A 19,930-nucleotide genomic window follows, 5' to 3' on the forward strand; every position below is an offset into this window, starting at 1 on the left:
GGTGGTGGCATTGTCTTGGATTTGGGAACATGGTCCCGGTGCTGAGGAATCGAATCGGATCACATCGCATCGCTTTCAAGTCGAGTACAGTTAAGAGATACCCCATGTTGTTTGTCATGTCATTGTGTGTTGCTGCTCTCCACATATGCTCTGTCTGTCTTTGGCAAAAGGGACGTTCTGGTATGGTATGCTAGGGTCGGAGGACAGTGAGCGATTGTTGGATAGCTGGCAGGACGGATGGCCGGAGACGAGACGAGATGGACTGGAAGGGAAATACATAGATAGATTATTTGATCGAGTGCGTTGAGGGAGGGAGGGAGGGAGGAATCCAAGAAGCATGAAAGGAAGTTCACTTTCTTTTGAGCCTCACTGCTGACTGAATTACGTCCTGCCCTGTATTCCCTTGGCGTGTCTGAGTCTGTGCTGTCTGTTGTAGACAGACAGCTCAACATCCACTCTACTTTGCACGATCTGATTGATATATGTAGGTAGGTCAGATCAGCGTGTACGAGGTAGATGGGTCCTCCTCCTCCTCCTCCACCTCTTCCTTTTCCTCTCTGTAGGCCGTCACGGAGGAAAACGCTGTGATGACATGTTCAATGTTGTCGTTAACAATGCGGCTGGGGGTTCGTATACTAGCGAGCAAGCAAGCTAGCCTGTAAGCGGCGAATTTATATCAAGGTAGGGATCGAGGGACGAGATGGATGGATGGATGGATTGGCAAATACTCGAGACTGAAGAAGAACTGGCTGCATGACTGAAGGACGACAAGAGCGTAAGTAACAGCACCAAGAAGAGGAAGAGGAACCCTGGAGTCAGTTGTTGGTCATTCATCCATCCATCCATTCATTCATTCATTTATTAACTATTCGTGTGGTTCCGTCCGTTTCCCTTTCCCCTCCCTCCCACTAACAGATATATGTAATAGTCGACGAGGGAGAGGAGGAGAACGAGAGCGAGCACGTATAAGTAAAAAGTAAGGGAAAACCACACTGGCCCCAACGCCTGTATTTTCAGTAGCAGCAGCAGCAGCAGCAGCAGCACACTGTTCGTGTCCACTACTTTCGTAGTCATCGTTTTGAGCCCTGATCTGCGTGTTGACAACCCCGTCGGCCAGAGGTGAAATCAGTGCTATTTTCAAGTATCCCGGCTGGATCAGACTGTCAATGCTGTATTTGTTTGGTCGGTAGTCTCTGTCATCAGTCAGGAGGAGCCTTGAGGAGGAGTGCGGTCTCTTTCCTCTCTGATTTCTCACTCCTCGCCGCCGCCGCCGCCCAGCGCCGCCGCGCCGACTGGCCCACCACTGATGCCACCGGCCTCGATGACCATCCTGATATCGTCCAGGCGGCGTTGGAACCGATCAATCATCTCTTCCATGCTCTCTCGTTCCTTCTCTCTTTCCCGCTCGGCGTCTCCGCTGCCGGCGGCCGCGACGGCCTTCTCTTTCTCCCTGGCCCCCCCCGCCGCCGCTAGGTCGCTGGGGGTGTTCCCTCGGCCCTCGATCCGGAGCATCAGCCCTTCTCCTTCTTCGCTGGGGACGCCGTCGCCAATGGTCGGCGCGGCCGAGATGCTCGTCCGCAACACCTGCCATTCGGCGCTGAGGCTGTGCGCGGCTGTGACCTCGTAGTTGTACCCGATTGTTCCACCAGCACCACCGCCCGAGGAACCGACCCCTGCGGAGGTGTTGTCGTCCGGGGGGTTCTGCGTGCGAGGTTGCGGGTGCACGTCGAGGATGATGTAGTGCTCGCGCATGTCGACCGTGGACGGAGGGAGGCGAGGTGCGTTGAGGCTGTCGTCCTGAGAACCGCCAGGGCCGTCTGTGTGTGCGTGTGGGAGTGTTCGGCCCTGTCGTCCATGTGGAGCAGCACCAACCCGATCCCCTCGTTGGGTAGGATCCAGTGTCTCGAGGCTCCTCAACGCAGCCTCGGTGATGATGTCGGCGTCGTCGTCGGCGAAGATGTAGTGGACCGTGGGATGGTAGTGCTCGTTCGTGACGCTGTCCTCGATCAGGGTGAATAAGGGCTGGAAGGACGGGATGGGCAGCAACTCGTCCATGGGATGGGCAGCAGCAGACGCGAGGCCATGGCTGTAGTGTTCCGACTCGGCCACGGCGTGCTCTGAGTACTCGGGGTTGTTGAGGGTGAGGCTCGGTCTGCGGCCGAGTTTGGCCTGTTGGTGGGAGGCGACGATCGGGTCGTCTTCAAAGTGCGGCGAGGGCAGGAGGCTGCGGGTGGTCGGAGTCGTTGTCGTTGTTGTTGTCGAGGGCTGCTGCGGCTGCTGCGGCTGTCCTACACCACCACCGCTCGTGGTCCGCCGTGAGGTGGGATTCGACGGCGACGATGTGTGCGTGGGGACGTGACGGGGCTGCTGGGACATGTCACACGGAAAATGCCAGAAGGTCAGTCAGTCTGCGACGGGGGCTACATCGCGACAGATGATGGCTGGAGAGGAGGGAGAGAAGAAGAGCGCAGGCGAGGTGAAGTCAGAGAGAGAGAGAGAGAGAGAGTGGTTTGTTGGGGCAAACGCCATGAATGTGAATCCCATGCAAGGCAAACAGTTTAATGTGGAGAATGAATTGCGTGTGGGGAAACCGAACAGACAGAAGGCATTTAATTGATATGTAATGACATGGCAGGTCGTCTTTTGATATGTAATTACATAACACGCCGTCTTTTGATATGGACAAACCTAGGTAGCTCGGTAGATAGATTTCAGATCTCGACGTGTTTGCCCTCGACCCAGGCTTTACACTGCCAGTAGAGAAGATCATGCTTGTCGCCACACTCTTTGCTGCCACCCTCGACCCCCTTCTCGCGCCGGTGACCGGGCATGTCGCGGAGCACCGTGACGCCCATGGTCGCCTCCTGGAGGTACGCCAGGTACCGATACCCACTGGGATAGTTCTTCAGGCGCTCCTCGTCGAGGATGGGCACTTTTGCCGGGTTCACGGGGATCAGTTTGTCCTAGGTACGACGGATTTCAGTCTCTCGTGTGCTGTCGTCCAGGACCAAGTCCAATCATCTTTTCTTACCTTTTCGTACCAATGCCTCACAAACCTGGCCCGCCACTCCCCTCCCTGGTCGGGCATCTTGACCCAGAAAAAGCAGAAGCGGCAATCGCTCTCCGCGTCGACCTCGCACCCGTCAATGGCGAAGCGCTGGGTGATGGTCGCCTTCATCTTTGTCACGGCCCGCGTGGCCTCGCGGTTGATGTCGGTGGTGACCCCGTGGCAGCGGTGCATGATGAAGGCGCCCTTGTCCATGCCCGCCTGAGACGCCCGGATGAAGTCCAAGTGGTGCGTCCGTCCGGTCCAGGTCGTGTAGATGTAGGCGTCCGGGTGGAAGATGGATTTGAGATTCTCCCATTCACACGCGTCTCTGGCACACGGCATCAGCAACAGAGAATCGAAAAGACGTGACGAACCACGTAGTAGTTCCTGTCGAGGGAGTTCAGGGCCTCTCTGACCTATAAAGAGGCCAGCCTTCAGCCAATTCACGTAGTTTGTATCGCTCCAGCACGAGACTGTCAGGCCCATTGTTGCGGACTGCGTGCTCTGGGCGTGAGCCGGCTGGCAGGGAGTGAAGGTCAACCATTGCTGGGGTCACAGACTGCTGCACAGACAGAAACAAGAGCAACTGGTTTGACGAGGAAGAAATTCAAACGGCTCAGTGGTGAGTATTTGAAAGTCATCGGATCGGGATCTCCTCCCGATGCGCATGGCGTATGGCACATTTTCGGCATCTGTCAGCGGCTCATATAATTACGAGTTTGCACAGCATCTCACATTCGGAGGGTCAGTCATTCTGATTCCATTTTCATTGTCTCTGTCCCACGGCCTCTGGGAGACATCTAGACGTGGCCTATATTGACACAAAATGCGACGGTAATGCCATTGATAGCCACGGCAGCCTGTAAAAACAACAACCAGTCCTTTTCGAACCCTTACACTACTTGACCTGGTTGGGACGTTGAAATCGAGCATCCCCCCGTCCCGTGACAAATCCTCTATGGCCACCCGGTGCAGTCATCAATCCACTCGGTTGTCGAACAGTAGATCATGGGAATATCCGCCCTCTTGGCTTTCTCCTCCGACCTCTTCTTCATCGCCGGCTCCGCAACAGCCTCCACACTGCGCTTCTCGACGGCCGGAGCAGCAACAGCAACAGCAGCATCTTCGGATCTTTTGACGACGGGTTCGGGAGCGGGCCATCCAGTGCAGTTGTCAATCCATTCAGTGGTAGAGCAGTAAATAATAGGAGCCCGCTTCTCTACGTTCTTGGTGTCTCTCTTCTTCAGGTCGTCCTTGACGGCATTGGGCGCCGAAGCTCCACCATCGGGGTTGGTCAGGGCACCGCCAAAGCCCATGAGCGTGTTCCAGGTCTCTGCAGTGGACCTGTCGCGAGTTCCCAAAGCTCGGATCTTGGCCTGAGACTCGCGGCAAAGAGCCTTTGCGGCTTCGTTTGCTCCACAGACGGTTGCAAGTTGGTCGCAAATTCGGTTGGTGATGATATCTGGCCGTACCATTAGTTACAGCACATGGCAAAAAGTCAGCGGCAGCTTACTTGGGTTGGATGCCTCTTGCTGGCCACGAGCACACAACGGATCGGTGGGCAAGAAGGTAAAGTCCACCGACGACCGTCCACCAAGACTACCCTCAAATTTCATCGTCGGCAGACAGAGGCCAAAATCGGCGTCCTCTCTCATGACAGATTCCTTGCCATATGACAGGACGGCAGCTGAGGCTGAGCTAACAGCCACCAGCAGGGTGACGACGGTGGATTTGACAAGCATGTTTGATCTCCTGAGATGCTGGAAACGAGTAAAGAGTGTGATAAGGTGTTTTTGAAAAGGAAGGACTGCAGAGAAAAGACCCGACCAGCGGTAAAGAGCGAGAAAATGGAAACAGAACGACGACGATGAACGGAAAGAATGTTTGGAATAGTGAGAGAGAGAGAGAGAGAAAGCGACCTTGGCAATGGCAAGTCTTGGAAGTTTCTTATAACCAATTGACCAGGCCGCGCGGATGGCAGAGGTGCCGGTTGCACGTTTCGAACATGAGGCCTAGTGTGTCGTGGGTTTCGTTTCACGTGCACTCAGGGGGTGTTCCCCCAACCACTTTGGGAGTCGGCCGACACAAGACCTCAAACAAACCCATCTCTGAGCTGGAATCATAGTCTTGATGTGGAGAGGAGGATCGTAAGTGATGAGGGTCAAAGCTCAGTTAGCAACGGAGAACCATTAGCAGGACTGTCTTCGCTTTGAGTAGGGACAACCTCTGGATAGCCAGCCACATCCCTAATGCAATGAGGAATGACAACAGACAGGTGCAATGCACTCAGCAAGTCGTCGGACGGCCATGGTTGTGAGAGCCAGAGCATCTAGATTCCATCCCGCTCATGTCTCTTTGTTGGTAGAGCATCTAGAAGAATGTCCTTGGTGTTGGGTGTGGGTTTGTCTGGAGTTCCCCCTCAATTTGACTAGGACCTCGTGGGCGTGTTGGAGGTAGGCATAGGGTAACGTTTTCGAGGGGTAGAGTGAGCAGCAGAGTGAGACTGGATGCACAGCTTTCAGATCATCCTTGGAGGTAATTGCCTTCAGGTTGAGGCGATCAAGCATCTGAAGCACCATGGTGAAGCGGACAGTGTCGCAGGGAGATGGGATCGCCAAAAAGGGATTAGTGGGAAGATCATAGGTCACGTGAATGGAGTCTTCGTCTGGCCCTCACGTGCCGACGGACGTCCTTACAATCTGTCCCACAGCAACGAGGTTGATGACCATGCAAAGCGCAGGGGCAGATAGACCAGGTATGGAAAAATAATGCCATATGCCCCCGTTGTCTTGTTTCCAACCGCCAGTCCAGTACACTATCTGTACAGTTCCGCCTTCAATGCTCATGTATGTGAACGCCGCCGAGCGCCATACCTCCATTTCGTTGACCAAACATCTTGGAGAGCGTGGAGGGTGACATCTCAGACAGAATGGTGAGCTGCTGCATGTCTTCCCCCCCCATCGGAAAACTTCAAAGGTGTATGACGAGTTCGTGCTCATACAATCGTTCATCCCAACAACTCAATGCAACTGCAAGTCGTGGACTCGTATCACTTTACTTCATGCTCACGTATCTCGTTTTGTTCTTTTTTCTCTTGTCCCTCGCGGATCGACTCTGGTGCCACAGCGGCATATGGGTCCTTGTCTCCGTCACCACCCTTGCGTGCGTGGCTCTCCAAATCATCCGGCGACTCGGCGTTGGTACGGCCATCCATACCCGTTTCCGTGCCAGCTTTTTCTTTGTCCATGATCTCTGTTTCCGCTTCCGATTCGCCCATATCGACACCATCCGCCGACACCGTGTCTTCGTCCCTCCTGACCCTCCCCACGCGACCACCACGAAACATTCCGCCGAAAGGTGACCTTTTCCTCGCGACTTTAGGGCTCGGCTCTTGCACCTCAATGATGACCGGCCCAGTCTCCTTTTCCGCGTACTTGTCAATGAACGCCTCCTTCAGAACTTCGTAGAGGAAACTGTACTGCAATTCGTTCATGACCATCATCATTCGCTGTTCGCGGAGCGTATTCACCGTTTCCCATATGAGATCTTCGTCATCCTTTGGATCAGGCGTGCTCGCTTTTGGAGGCCCGCTCCTGCCCCATGTACCAGAGTCGTTGGAATTCGTGGTCGGGGTATGCGTGCCCGTCTGTGGAGGCGAGGATTCGACCAGTCGACCTGCTTCGAGCTCTTGTAGGAGGAAGTCCAGTGCTATCCAAGTGCCTGTCCGACCAACTCCGGCAGAGCAATGCACAATTCGTGGAGACTCGCCCGCAACTGCGCGTGACACTCTGGTCAGTTCCAGTAGAGCACGGCGATCTTCTGCCTCCGGTTTGCCAAAATCCGGCCAGCCATGGAACAGGTAATGATAAATTGTTTTGGCTTCGCCATCGATGGTCAATCGAAGATTGCGGACCTCACAGCCAATCTTGGCATCGTAGTCTAGCGAAAGGAGGGTAACGGAGCCACTTTGACCTTGCTCTTGGGCCGAAGCTTTCTGTCCGTCATTCCCAGGGCCATTTTGCGGCTCGCTTCGAGGGTCGTCGGCATCTGTTCCAACACTATCAGTCTCAGCGCTTCTCGGGGGGGAGTCCAGGAAGGGATCACCGTCGTCCAGGGCCTCCGCGTCTCCATCATCACTACCATCCTCATGTGCAGGCAGAATTATCGTGGGGTTGTCCATGTTGGGAGGGAAATACTGGGCGCATTTCTCCTTGCTTCCTTCATAGAGCTGTGTGAGCATGATAATAACGCCAACCTCGCCTGGGGTCTCTTGCATAACCATGTGCCAGAAGTGTGAGAATTGGCCCTCCTTTGGACCTTGAGTGGCGATGTAACTACTTTCGACTGGGGCCATTGTGGGAAGCGGTTGCCCGGTCGATGCTGGAGTTGAACTGCCACTGCGAGCCTTCCTGGCGAAGCGACTCCTGAGGGTGATGGGGGACGCGTTGACATAGTCGGAGCCTCCAATCGGCTTTCTCAATTTAACTCTCGAAGATTCCCAGGGTTGAACATTGCCATAGCGATTGCGGCTGATGACGGTCAACGAGCGGTCGACCCGGAACGGAGACGTCTGCGGGTTCTGCGAGGCGTGCTGGAGGCGGTATCTCTGTTTCCACTCCAAATCCAGGAATGCCGATGCGATCTCTATTGCCCTGCTGGTTAGATACCGGGATAACCCGAAGAGCAGAACCATTTATATCCAGGGGGGACTACTTACTGCTTCGGGATTTGTTTAGGTAGGCGGGAATCTTGAGGTTTATCTGCTTTGCTAGCTCATCCGGCTTCTCGGCCACACCGTTGAACTGTCCTTGGCCACTGGAAGCCGGTCGGGAGACGTTGGCCGACATCTCTTGGGACCGTTGCCTCTTGACGGAGCCCTGCGGCGGAGTGCTCAGGGACAAAGATTGCGGCATGATGTTGGTGATCTCGGCGATTGTTGCGGCATCGGAGGAGTGAGATGAGCCAGCTCGACTCACGGAGGTTGAGAGAGGCGGAAGCGAGGAGGAAGTTGTAGGCCGGATGGTCAGGTTCGGTGTTGGTTTGCTCTTCCTCCCAGATGTGTGAATATGTAGTCTTTGCAAAATTGACGGGCGTTTGGGAGGGGTTTGGTTAGGAGTTTCCCCAGAGGAAGGATCCTGGGGAGCGGCACCGGCTTTGTCAGCGAACAACCGTGAGACAGTCGTTGTGATGATGTGTGGCGACCTATGAATGGAACAAACACGGGTGCGAGCTTCTCTGGATACAAACAAGGCCAGCACGCGATTGCTGTGTAGACAAAGAAGACGGGAAGATGCTTGGCGAACGGTGTTCAGGAAGCGGGTTGAGGCCGCGGCTGCCGGACCTTGTAAACGACGACTTGGGTGCTTAATGGATCCCTATGGTTCAGTTCCTGGATAGCCTTCGGCATCAAGGGGGCCTCGTCTGCTATGAGTCGTCGCTCTGGGGTTGATATGGAATTCGTCTTCGTTGGTTTCAGGAAGCGCCGGAAGGGTCTGGGTGTTGAGGGGTCTCTGGGGTGCTGCGTCCAGGCAGATAAAGGGGAGAAGGCTCTTTGAAAGGAGGCACACAAGTCGATAGCCTTGTTCCAATGGAGATCTTTTATGGAGACTTTGATATGGATTTTATGCTTAAGCGACGAAAGTATTGTTCCAATCAAGAGGAAATCCAGAGAACAAAGGAGGCTGAATGGCTGACCTCATATTGCAGCGTAAGCTTTTCGGTAAATCTACGTAATTACAACTCTTTTGGTCTGCGCTGCCCACTGCCACCCTCACGTTTACATTGTGTATCGCTCAGTCATATTACAGCGCTGGGAGTCATCTGGCACTGGATGCGGAGTGACATCGATTGATGAATTCTTTCCGACTTCGCCTGCACCACCGTCGAAAATCCAATACCGAAACACCTTGCTTTCATATCGAGCGTCCCTCGACGCCCTGCCGTTGTAGGACACCGCTGCACCATTACTCTTGTATTTCCCCGAAGTTGTGCTCGGACTGCCGACCCCTGCCTTTACACCATGGCTTGGTGGTGGCTTCTCGAGGTCTGATTGTTTTGCTGCTCAGTTTCATCGGAAGACAGTCCACTGACACCCACACAGAAGCGACTAGTAGAAATGGTAGACCACCCCTTCATATTCCGGCATCTCTCTCCCACCCGCTCGTTGAAACCTCTAACCAACCACAATCCTCCAGCTCCTTCGCAGCCCGTCCTTCCACCGCGGCGTCCAGCGTGTGCACAAGAAAGTTCACGAACTGCAACATGGCAAACCCCCAGAATACTATGGCGGCACACACCTTGACCGTATGTGTCCGAAAAGAGTCTTTCTCTTCCGTGGACAGCGCTGTGCTGTCTCCCAAAAAGAAAAAGAACCAAGCTCATATGTTTGATACGTGGAACAGAGGACCAGGCCACCGAGCGAGGCGTCGGCCACTTTCTCAAGCTATTCTGGGAAGAGCTGAAGACGGGCCACAAGCCTGAACCGCCAACAAAGAAATGAAAATCGTGAAACGGCGATTGAAAATTATCTGGATATTGTACATATGGATGGCCATCGAATCTGTCGATTTGGAAAGTTGAGAATTTGAGCGAAGGCGTTGGAGGCGCACACATGAAGTGCTATTGAACGACTTCTTGCTATTTGCTATGATGTGCCTGAATACACGGCTGCATAGGTGTACGAGTGACTCCTTTGTGGGATCAATGACCAAGGCGCAAGAAAGAGATAGCAGGCATTCGATCGCACTTGCTCTTGAAAGGGTGCCCTTCATTTCCACAAAGGTAAGGCTCCGACACGAACTATGGGCGGCAATATACACAGATGCTCAAGGGATATGGAACTGATCAAAGGAGCCCTGGACAAATGCGATATCATCGGATAAAGATTGGGTTGGCTCATTCTCTCCTACATAGGGGCTCGACCCTCATTCCATCCGAAGAACAGACTTTATGCCACCCAAGATAGTGTGTGTTGCTTCCTGTCTCCAGGCTTCACAGACTGAACAACGAGGAACGGCAGACATGAAAACGTCTCGGAAAGTCGACTAAAACCCCGGCGTCCGGACGAGTTTGGGTGTACGACCATGAGCCAGAATATCCACTGCATTTTCTGGATTTCCGTCAACTCCCTGACCTAGTTACTTTCTGAACAACTGGGGTGCGGACGCAGTCAACGGTGGACCAACTGGTTCCCAAAGGCTGCCTGGAACTAGGCGGGTTTTTGTCTCAAGGGTGACAGATGACAGGCGACAGGCAATTCAATGATTTTTCTTAGTTGCTGCCCAAGACTGCTTACCTGAGATGGTAGAGATCTGCAGTCCTCGAAGTTGAGGCTTAAACTGCCCTGGGGTCCCCTACGCTGGTCTGCAGCTCCCATGCGCTAACCAGAGATTGGACAGAGATCCAGGGCACAAGTCTACAGCTGAAGAATCCGATACAACGGTGTGAGGCTATCGTCCAGATTCAGGAGTGTTGGACGACGATGCCACGTTACTGCTGTCACGCACGTCAAAGAATCCCCGGGAGGGCAGTCAGGAGACCCAGGCCCCTATCGCGGGATAGGAGGCGGGACAAATTTGAAAACAGTTGGGCATTGCCCGTGTTCGGCCGCACTGCAGCGGTAACGGAGTGCGATCAAGGAACACACTGCACATTTCTTTTTTTTCCTCTCCTCCAAACTGCTGTCAACCCTGTTGACAATCTGCCAAATCCGTCAGTGCTCAGGCTCTCTGTCCGCGTCACTTCCCTCAGAGACGAGCGGTGTGAAATGAGAAAGGGAGGTGGGTGAGATCTGCGAGGTCAAACAGGCCGCATATGTCGAACACTGTGGGTGTTCCGATGTGTGAATCACATACACTTACGTTGCGCCCTGCGCCACTCCTGGCCACAGGCAGGGTTCGAGTTCCCTCACAGCGACAGCCAAGGACAGTTTGTTTGTCAACCTGTGGTTGGTGAACCATTCATTTGTTAGCGTTGTGCAACATTTCTAGGTCCAATCAGTGCGAGAAATTCGAACCGTCAAAGGACGATCCAACCCGCAGATCCTGGTGGTGTGACCGGGCATCAGCTCAAGTCGTCAAAATTCAGGTCGCCAACACCACTCGTATGCCGGATCCTTGCAATATCATTGTGGTGTTGGGAATCCCGATATCAGTTTGCAGTTGTGCTCAACCACATTGTTGTCAGCATCGCAAAACACCCAATCAGCTGTGAACTCTGATGGATCCAAAGCCCGAAACGAACACCGGGTTCCAAAGATTAGCAGGATCAGTTGCGTAGGGTAGGAGCCACGCCTTTGGAGGATCTTCATCGATGGGTCGCGTCTTCCTTGGGGCCAGATGCACTTGGAAACCACATTCAGATCGAATTGGGCTGGTCCCATCTCCCGAATGGCAATGAAGGTTTCTCGGGGCTTACTGAGGTACCCTGCATGAAGAGAGACACATGTCATCTTGCTTGTAATAGAAACGTTACAGCACCAATGGTTCTCTGCAAGCTCGTCAGCCACTCCATTCTTTGATGGCCATTAAACCCCAAGAGTCTGTGGAGCACTGAGCTTCAAACACCTGGAAAAACAGAGGCCAAAAGGGCGTGTGTCATGTCGGCAACATGTTCGTCCACATCCACTGGCACTTTTTGCAGAGAAATCACCTCCTCTTGGGCGAAACGTGGCAGATTACGGATTGTTCTTAGTCAGTGGCCGTATCAATCAACGTGATCTGGTTGTGCTGATGGCCGGTGGCCGACTGCTCGCTTGGAAAAGTCGAGACTCTGGGGAACCAATTACTGGACCCTGCTCGTGATTGATATGCAGAACTCCTGCGCAACCGTTAAGAATAGCTGCATATCCACTGTGACTAACAAGACATCACAGTTGACAGCCACCCAATTAAAACCTGGTTGCTTGTGTAAATGAGCGCAACTTCAGGGGGCCCGGTGTAGGCGGAATCATGCGGCCGATGTGGTCTCTCTTTCCTTGTTGAAGAGGGCAACATCAGCAAGATCAGCTGTGCAACCATCGGTTGCACGTACTCCGGAGCGACCAGGAAAAGGAGGAGTTAGGCGATCCTACACCCCTTAGGCTCAGGGCCTGGACAGTGATGGCTGGCGCTAAGACATGCAGGAGATCGTTGATCGCTCTAAGGAGGGGGCAACCGATACCCAGATTCAGAGTCTCAGCGCAAAAGTCTTCCAGTTTGACAAGTAGCAAGGCGCCCAACATTCCTCCATCTCGCAGGCAGGAAGGAAGAAGGCCTGAGCGACGCTTCATATCCGGCAACGGATTGGGCAGGATGTTCACTCGTAGCTGCTACGTCGTATTTCGTGCTGGAGAGCTGAAAATAGGCGAAACAGACTGCCAGTACTACTAAATCACGCAGGTCGTGAAGGGGTGGGTAATACCTTTCAAAAGAGCCTTTCAATCTGATCGTGATTTGGACGGGTTGGATTTTGTCTGCCACGTGTTGGTGGCGTCCTTCCAGTTACAACAAGGCAAGCGATATCCACCTTACCTCCATGACATCTGTTTGGGACATCACACAGCAGCAGCGTGCATGAAAGTAGACAGCGCGTAAGGGGGAAAAGGAGTCCTGAGGAAGAGTTTCTCGATGAACTTTCACTTTGTCAGGCTTCGAGCGGTTTCGCTGGTGGATGTCTGGGGGGCTTTTTTCCGACCAGGGTTGCGGCCGGAAATACAAAAGCAAGGGCTCTTTGATACGAGGGTGCAATTGTAGCGTACAGCTTTCGAGTGGTCCCTGGCAACGATACACTCCGGAAAACCTCGCCACAAGCGTGGTCTGATGGGATCAGAACTCTGGGTGAAAGATCGGCAAGTTCCCCTCATGGATACTGTAGCAGTGTTGGGACCTTGAAGACAGCCGCAACGTGACCTGCAGGTGTCACAGCGGCACCACCACCACCCACAAGCATCTTCTGACTGGTTGATCCGATTTCGAGTCGAGAGGGGACTGACTTTCTGAGGGATATTCGGGAGACGTCAAGAGGCGAGAGAAAATGCCATGATGCACTCGCTCCACAGCATATCGACGCCAGGACGGTTTCCCTAGCTCGGTGTGGATTCAAGATGGCCCTTTCAGGGAAAGGTTGCACAGCATCTGGGAGGAGGACGGCTTGCAGCATCACATGCTCGATCCGGACACCTGGAATGCTAAGCCGTAGATTCCTGACATCTGTCAAGAAACGCCTGTGCAGCTCCGCCGCGGGCCGGTTCCTAGAGATGCGATAGGCCGATGCCCAAACTCTGGCAGGTCAAGCTCGATGAGAAGCAGCCACATGGTTTTGAAAGCGCCAAACCTGATTTGGCCCCGCAGCCCGGAGATGCATCGATTGCTTTTGTTCGAAGCTCACTCACCGCTTTCTATCAGGAAACCCACGGCGGGAAAGGGACTCCGAAAGGCTTCTGCTCAAAGCAGTAGTTGACACCGCAGATCCATCTCTATGTACGTACGAACAGCACGGTAGGGAGGCAGATTCGCCAATGCCTAAGAATAACCGGCATTATTTTGGCGGAGAGAACTAGATAACCGAGTGCGACGGGGGAATCTGAGGATTTCCGTAGGCCGAAATAGGATCGGATACAGCATGGGGGAAACCTAGCTGCTGTTACGGAGCAGACTTCTGCCCACCCAGCAAGAGAACCCTGCCGAGCAGCATGGCAGGAGAGGGAAAAAGAGAGTTTCATACGAAGTTGACCCGGGCGCTGCCACAAATCAATAGCGGCGAATCGATGCATCGATGGTGTACATTAATGACGCCGGGGTAATGGATCAGAAGGCTCTGATACGTCAAATCGAATCGATCTGAAAGGGATGCCCGATTTGATTCGATAAGCTCTCGGATTCCACGTGTAGATGATGGTCGACGTTTGGCTCCGAATAGGCTCTGGATAGGCTCGGAGCCCATTCCCACCTGCTTCACCAAACGCCCTTCGGCCCTACTGCTCACTTTGTCAGGTGTCATCGTATCTCACACATCCCTAGCTTTTGCTCAGAAGTCTATTTTGCGTAAATTCCGTGATTGATTGGTACAAGTACCGGAGGGCTGTAGGGAAACATGTCAATGATGGAACTCTAATGGCCAACGATTCCAGGAGGTGTGCTGGGTGTGGGAGCATCAGACGACCGACCGAGACTGGGCTTTGAATGCGGCATGGCTTTTCTCTTGCGTATCCAGTCTCGTCGCGAGACCAATCTCTGGAGGCGTTGCCGTTAGTATTAGTGTTCTGACGAAGCTCAAAAGAAATTGAATCATGGCCGTTACTAGCACTCGTACTGCGTACAAGGAACTCGATTTAGACAAAAGGTTTGGCTCTGGCGCCTGAGGCGCCTCGCTTAGCTGGGGATCAGGCCGGTGGAGTGAGTTTTGCTGCGAGTTCGAGGGAGGGCGAAGGAGGTTCAGCCAGATACGAGCAGGCCATGGAGGAGAACGAGCGTTGAAGCGATGGGCGAGTGCCTGGCGAGTAGTAGGCGAGACAATTTAGGCATGGTGAGAAGCGGCAAATTTGGTCCAAGAGATCCAAGTTCAGTGGGCGAACCACGACAAATTCAGGCTTGGCTAGACTGTTGTTACACAGCATGACAAGTAATGGGCGAACAGTCTCAAAGGAACCGGACGGAGACTGACCCGGGGACTTCGAAGCTCAGGTAGCTGCGGCGGTAGTTGGCAGGTCTCTAGGCAGGGCGGGGAAGGAGGCAAGGGAAAATAGGGAGCACCAGCGATGGTCAAACGTGCGGAAGCGAGAAACAGATCTCTGGAGCTTCCCAAACAAGGTGATTGCCTGGTAATTCCGTAGAGGGCTCTACTGGGAACACGCCTACTAATGGCTAGATACCTGCCTAATCGACACTCGGCATTTAGAGGTGCATTGACTTCGGAGAAGTTAGATTCCCTAGGTAAGGGGACACGATGGTGGAGGGTCAGGGTAAGGTCGGTTACCTACGAGGCACGCACTCGTAAGCAAAGCAACCAGATTCTGGCTGGGTCTGCTGGGTGCAAGGCGGCTGGGGGGGTTGTTGCGACTCCTCCAATGCCCCAAAACAGTTGCACCATCACTATTCTTCCAGGGCCCCTGCTATCCTCCTTCTCTTTCGCCCCCCTCTCTCTCTCTCCCTTCCTTCTCTTTTGGTGGGTGAGCCCTTTGGCCCTAAAATGCCCATTCCTTAGCCGGTCTTCTCTCTCCTCCCCCCCGCTTTTTCTCTGCCTCTGACTGCAATCCCTCCAACTCCATCAACTTCCCAGCTCCCGACCCTCCCCCCCCAAATCCCAGTCCAAGCATCGTAGGCCGAGACCATCGCGCGGTGCATCGTTCCATGATCATCGGCCAGACAAGGCTCGCCCCTGTCAGCCGTCTATCAGTCTATCGCAGAAAGGAAACAGCCACCGTCCATCCATCTATCCCCTGGTTCATGGGTAGCTTGCTCTGATCAAAGGAAGGTCAGACTTTACCCAAAACACCATCTGCCTTGGAGGGCGTCACCAAGCGTCAACCCACTTACGACGTATTTTTGAATCCCTGGTGCAGCTCGCAAGCCCGCAAGCCCCCCAGGGTGCTAAGTGGCTGACCTTTCTGTTTGGGTCAGACTTCCAGAGAGAACAAAGTGACAGGGGTCCAACCCTCGTCGACTCGGGCTCTGACTCGCCCAGTGCACAGAGCCCACTTTTTGGCTTTTGCACACTGCACCTGGACATCCGGATTCAAGGTTCCCACCTGCCCTCCGGCCCATGCTTAGCGCGATCTCTCGATCTTTCTCCGCCCATCTCGCTCTCTAAGACTTGCTCATCTTCATTCTTTCACCATCGAGCCAACCTTCGACCCCGAAACCCGTCAAAATCCCCTCCATTGCCACCAACGACTCCCAGCACCCTGCATACGCACCTCTTCCTCTAAAGTCCTCTACTGCGTCTCCTTGTCCTTGGACTGACTGCACTCTGATAATCCTCTTCGACGACGCTGTGTTTGCCGACGAGACACAGAGTACCGAACACATCTTGGTTACCTGACAGCGATCCGTGCGAGGCGGCGCAGTTGGACCGTTTTATTCCACCAAATCAAGTAACGAGTCGTTTCCTTTGGTCGCCTTTCGGTGCTTGGTCTTGTGTCCTCATCAAGTCAGATATCAGGAGTGCTGGTTAAGACGGCTTCCTGCACTGTTCATACCCATCTCGTTGGTGCAACGACAACAACACTGGGCCCAGGCTTTGCGTCACGTTGGAACCGGCGGTCTTGCAACCTCGTGCGGAAAGATTCATTGGAAGCAAAATATCTTCCACTCCGCGGTCCGGCCTCATGATCCATCGTGCTATCCTCAGACAATAGAATAATCATCGTTGCTGGAAGGAGAGTGTATACCCAACTACTACCACAATGACAACAATAGAAACCGCCCCTCGATCGAGGTAATGTCTTACCCTCGACCGACTGACGTGCGTTGCTGATGTGAATATTAGAGACATGTTGCCATCTATAAGTCATCTGGACCTCGAGAATGTCCGATCCGAGAGGAATGATCTCTCGAGGTATTCCATCGGCACCGGTCTGAGTATAACCACAGCACCCTTGGCGAGTCCCACGGCATCCATGTACTCGGGCCCGCCTCAGCCCTACTCATGTGCACCTTCAACAGCAGGCTCTGCTACTGGTGTGACTGGGTATATATCTCCTCCCGAGTCCACCACTCGACGCTCGACCAGGGACGAGAAGGAGTCGCCTGACCTTCGCAAATCCTTGCCTTCCATCCATGAAGCTTTGGGAGAGAAGTCCATGCCCTTTCCAAGCTCGTCCCAGCATCAAGCTCTGTCCACGCCTTCGGCAGCTGTTGGCCCATCGTTCTCAGATGGCCCCAAGGGTCCTGTTAATCCCTTTTCTCAACCAGCACCTTCTGTGCCCGTCTTGCGAGATGTGTTTTCAGCGCCTCAAATGTCTGCATCGACCCCGACAGAACCGCAGGCCGCGAAGCCGACGTTCCCTCCGCCATCCGTGCCGGCATCGGATCCTCGTCAATCAGTCTCCCAAGCCTTTGGCTATCCAGGCTCTCCAACTTCCTCTCAACAGCCGTCAAATTTTCGTTCGGCCTCGTTGGCGAACACCACATTCACGAATAACAATGAGGCTGCCCCGGCCAGATCTCCCCAAGCCTACGAGCCGCTTAGACAGCAACAAGCAGTCCCACAATTCGGTGTTCCCACGACTTCGACAGCAGGTACTACCGCAAGTGAGACATTTCACTTCTCCCAGTTCACCGCAGGTTCGAAACCTACACTTGAGGTACAGTACAACGAGGCCGTTAAGCGGCATTTGGAGGTATTCGACGCTGAGTTAGGGCTCAATGAAGTTGGTTTTTCCCTCAGTCTCGGCGAGTGATGTGACCCTGACCGTTCCTCCAGATTGCTGATCACTGCCTTCGCACGCTGGACTTTTGCCGGACGTGGGTTCCACGGATTCACCAGGGAAGCCGATCGAGTTACGTGCCGGAAATGTTGCCCTCAGTAGCGGAGGTGGACGAGGTTCTCCGTTTTACTCACCGCTCGTACGAGCTGTTTAGCTACGTGCGAGAAATGGTGCTTGCTCAAGAGAATGCCAAATTGGAGCAGCAGGCCCGACTTGCACGTGGCGCTCAGGCGGAAGAAGAGTACCAGGGAACGTCTGACGAATACAAAAGCGGGGGGTATGCCGGAGGCGATGCAAAGAAGCGACGTGGAGTCAGTATATTATCAGTGAATGCGCCGCTCTAGCTAACAGGTTGCCACAGAAAGCCGCCCCCCCAGGTCGATGCCACAGCTGCAACCGTGCCGAGACGCCCGAATGGCGAAGAGGCCCGGACGGGGCACGTACATTGTGTAATGCATGTGGCCTTCACTATGCCAAGTTAACTCGAAAGCTGGGTGTCAACAAGGCAGCAGCTATGACTGGAGCGAACCTTCGCCCCAAAAATGCCGAATCCTCGAGACCGTAAAAGTCCCCCCGGCTTTCAACCTGGAGGCCGGGATCTGGCGGCGGAAGATGGACGAAGGCGACGAATCTACTTGTTGACACATATACAAAATCTCTTTTAGGAGACACGTTTACGACTATGTGGTTGAATGCTCGGGTACCTTTACGACGACACCTTGAAGGAGTTTAAGCGGCGTCTTTTTGCTTTGATTTCAACGTTGCTGACTGGTACATGACAAGGGAACACCTATGGAAAGGATGCGTGTTTTGCTCAACGGACTGGACAGATGAAATTTGGAGTCGTGGGACGACCAAAAAAATAACTTGGGGAAAAAGACGGCGTCACTGTGTACAGTCTTTTGTGCCTTATTAGAGGCCTCATGGGGAACATGGGCGAAAGCGTCGTCGGGGGTGGGGGTTGGTGGGCTTGTTCTCTCTGATACCCCTACCAAAGCCTTATTAGAGGCACATGGAGCATCTTGGCTCCTGAAAATATGTTTACGATATTGTTATTGCTTAGTGAGGGTGGCATGCCGGTGGGACTGATGTTGGAAGGACGGGGTGATGGACCAGAATAGTTTGGTGGAGGATGGCCAGAGGGTTTCGTGTGTTGACGCCTGTTCTTGAGGTTTGGCTCGACACTCTTCGACGAGCGAAGAAATTACAGACGAAGAGAAAACGAGCTGATCCTCAAGCAGGTGCGGCATGGTCTCCTTCTGCTTCTTTTTTGGTTCTTCCCCGGTCGCAGCGACTGCCGGGGAGGTTTCTCAAGGGACCATCATTATTACGCAGGACGGGGGTTTTGAAGCAAAGGTCGCAGCTGCAGAACAACAGAGCTTATTCACAATACCAAGGCAGCAGCCAAAACACCTTGGATGCTTGTTAGTTTTCGTCGCGTTTTGTTTCCCTGACGGTACGGCCACAAGTCTGGAGACGTTCCCAACATTTCTGGCCAGAGGACTCGTTACAGCCTGCGATACAGTGGGCGCAGCATACCTTCTGGGCTCTGGTTGAGGCAGCCACCGGACCCCCAACCCTAGCGGAGAAGAAGTCTCTGAAACGTCTCTGATGGTGGGTGGTGGTTGTACGAAGAATTTTTGTTCACTACCGGTAACTTCCAAGCGACCAGGAGCCAAACGCCACCATGACACACAACTGCCAGATCACTGGATCGAGATCTCCTAAGTACCACTAAGACGGACAGACAGTTTTTGCTTGCACCGAACCCACCGGCCTCCTAGAGAGACTCCTCGTTCGTTTCAGAGCCAAGGAGCGATATCCTCGCCCGAAGGAGGAGGGCAAGAGTTAAGGTGAGAAGAACTCGAGTCAGCACCGGCACTGCCTTGCCAGAGGTCACACCACCCGACGGGGCCGTCAAACCAATAGACAGTGCCCGACCGTGCAAAAGTTCAGCAGGCCAGCACGAGCCAACAAGCCACCCCGGACACAGGCTCCGGAGAAATCTTGTCTGATGTCTGGGTTAGCTTCCCAGGTTGGCTGACGATAGACCAGGACCGCTAACTAAGATACTCGAGCGGCACGGTGTCTGAGCTGCGAGCGACCGTTTTGGGTGATTCCTCCTACCACCCGCGCAACGTCAGTTATCCTCTTGCTTTGTCCGGGGGGCTTGTTTCGGGCGTCGCCGTTTTGAGCCCAAATGGAGTCACGCTCCTCACTAGTATTCAGGTTCTGACAGTCGCAACAGGGAGTCGGCGGTTGTGATCGACATATGCTTTGGGATAGTCGCATGGCTCCTTGTCTTTGGCGACCCAAGCACGACCAAGGCATCCCAAAGGCAGGGTACAACTTCCCACCCCTACATCGCCAACCCAGGATCGGCGCTTGGTGTGCCCCCGCCTACGTTGTTTCTGATCTGCAAGCCATCTTCCCTTTGACTTTGGGCCTGTGCATGACCCATTCTATCGGCCAGCGTT

General features: G+C 53.9%; 5 protein-coding genes across 5 annotated transcripts; 1 reads left to right on the top strand and 4 right to left on the bottom strand.

Annotated features, from left to right (window-relative positions):
• Positions 1-1,251: 1,251 nt before the first annotated feature.
• AYL99_04346 (hypothetical protein) lies at positions 1,252-2,376 on the bottom strand (the record flags this gene model as incomplete). Its single annotated transcript, XM_018835860.1, has 1 exon — positions 1,252-2,376. The coding sequence occupies one exon, from the start codon at positions 2,374-2,376 to the stop codon at positions 1,252-1,254; it is 1,125 nt and encodes a 374-aa protein (XP_018695510.1).
• A 335-nt stretch (positions 2,377-2,711) lies between these two features.
• Positions 2,712-3,593, bottom strand: AYL99_04347 (pep2-like protein; the record flags this gene model as incomplete). The annotated part of the gene is made up of 3 exons (XM_018835861.1): positions 2,712-2,963; positions 3,032-3,377; positions 3,466-3,593. The coding sequence occupies 3 exons, from the start codon at positions 3,591-3,593 to the stop codon at positions 2,712-2,714; spliced, it is 726 nt and encodes a 241-aa protein (XP_018695511.1).
• A 412-nt stretch (positions 3,594-4,005) lies between these two features.
• On the bottom strand, positions 4,006-4,791 carry AYL99_04348 (hypothetical protein; the record flags this gene model as incomplete). The annotated part of the gene is made up of 2 exons (XM_018835862.1): positions 4,006-4,511; positions 4,563-4,791. The coding sequence occupies 2 exons, from the start codon at positions 4,789-4,791 to the stop codon at positions 4,006-4,008; spliced, it is 735 nt and encodes a 244-aa protein (XP_018695512.1).
• A 1,307-nt stretch (positions 4,792-6,098) lies between these two features.
• On the bottom strand, positions 6,099-7,962 carry AYL99_04349 (hypothetical protein; the record flags this gene model as incomplete). Its single annotated transcript, XM_018835863.1, has 2 exons — positions 6,099-7,693; positions 7,767-7,962. 2 exons carry the CDS (start codon positions 7,960-7,962, stop codon positions 6,099-6,101), a joined length of 1,791 nt encoding a protein of 596 aa, XP_018695513.1.
• An 8,468-nt stretch (positions 7,963-16,430) lies between these two features.
• AYL99_04350 (hypothetical protein) lies at positions 16,431-18,018 on the top strand (the record flags this gene model as incomplete). Its single annotated transcript, XM_018835864.1, has 4 exons — positions 16,431-16,462; positions 16,514-17,396; positions 17,450-17,764; positions 17,815-18,018. 4 exons carry the CDS (start codon positions 16,431-16,433, stop codon positions 18,016-18,018), a joined length of 1,434 nt encoding a protein of 477 aa, XP_018695514.1.
• Positions 18,019-19,930: the final 1,912 nt, after the last annotated feature.

This window comes from Fonsecaea erecta, assembly GCF_001651985.1.
Source record: "Fonsecaea erecta strain CBS 125763 chromosome Unknown Scaff3, whole genome shotgun sequence".
Taxonomy (NCBI): Eukaryota; Fungi; Ascomycota; class Eurotiomycetes; order Chaetothyriales; family Herpotrichiellaceae; genus Fonsecaea; species Fonsecaea erecta.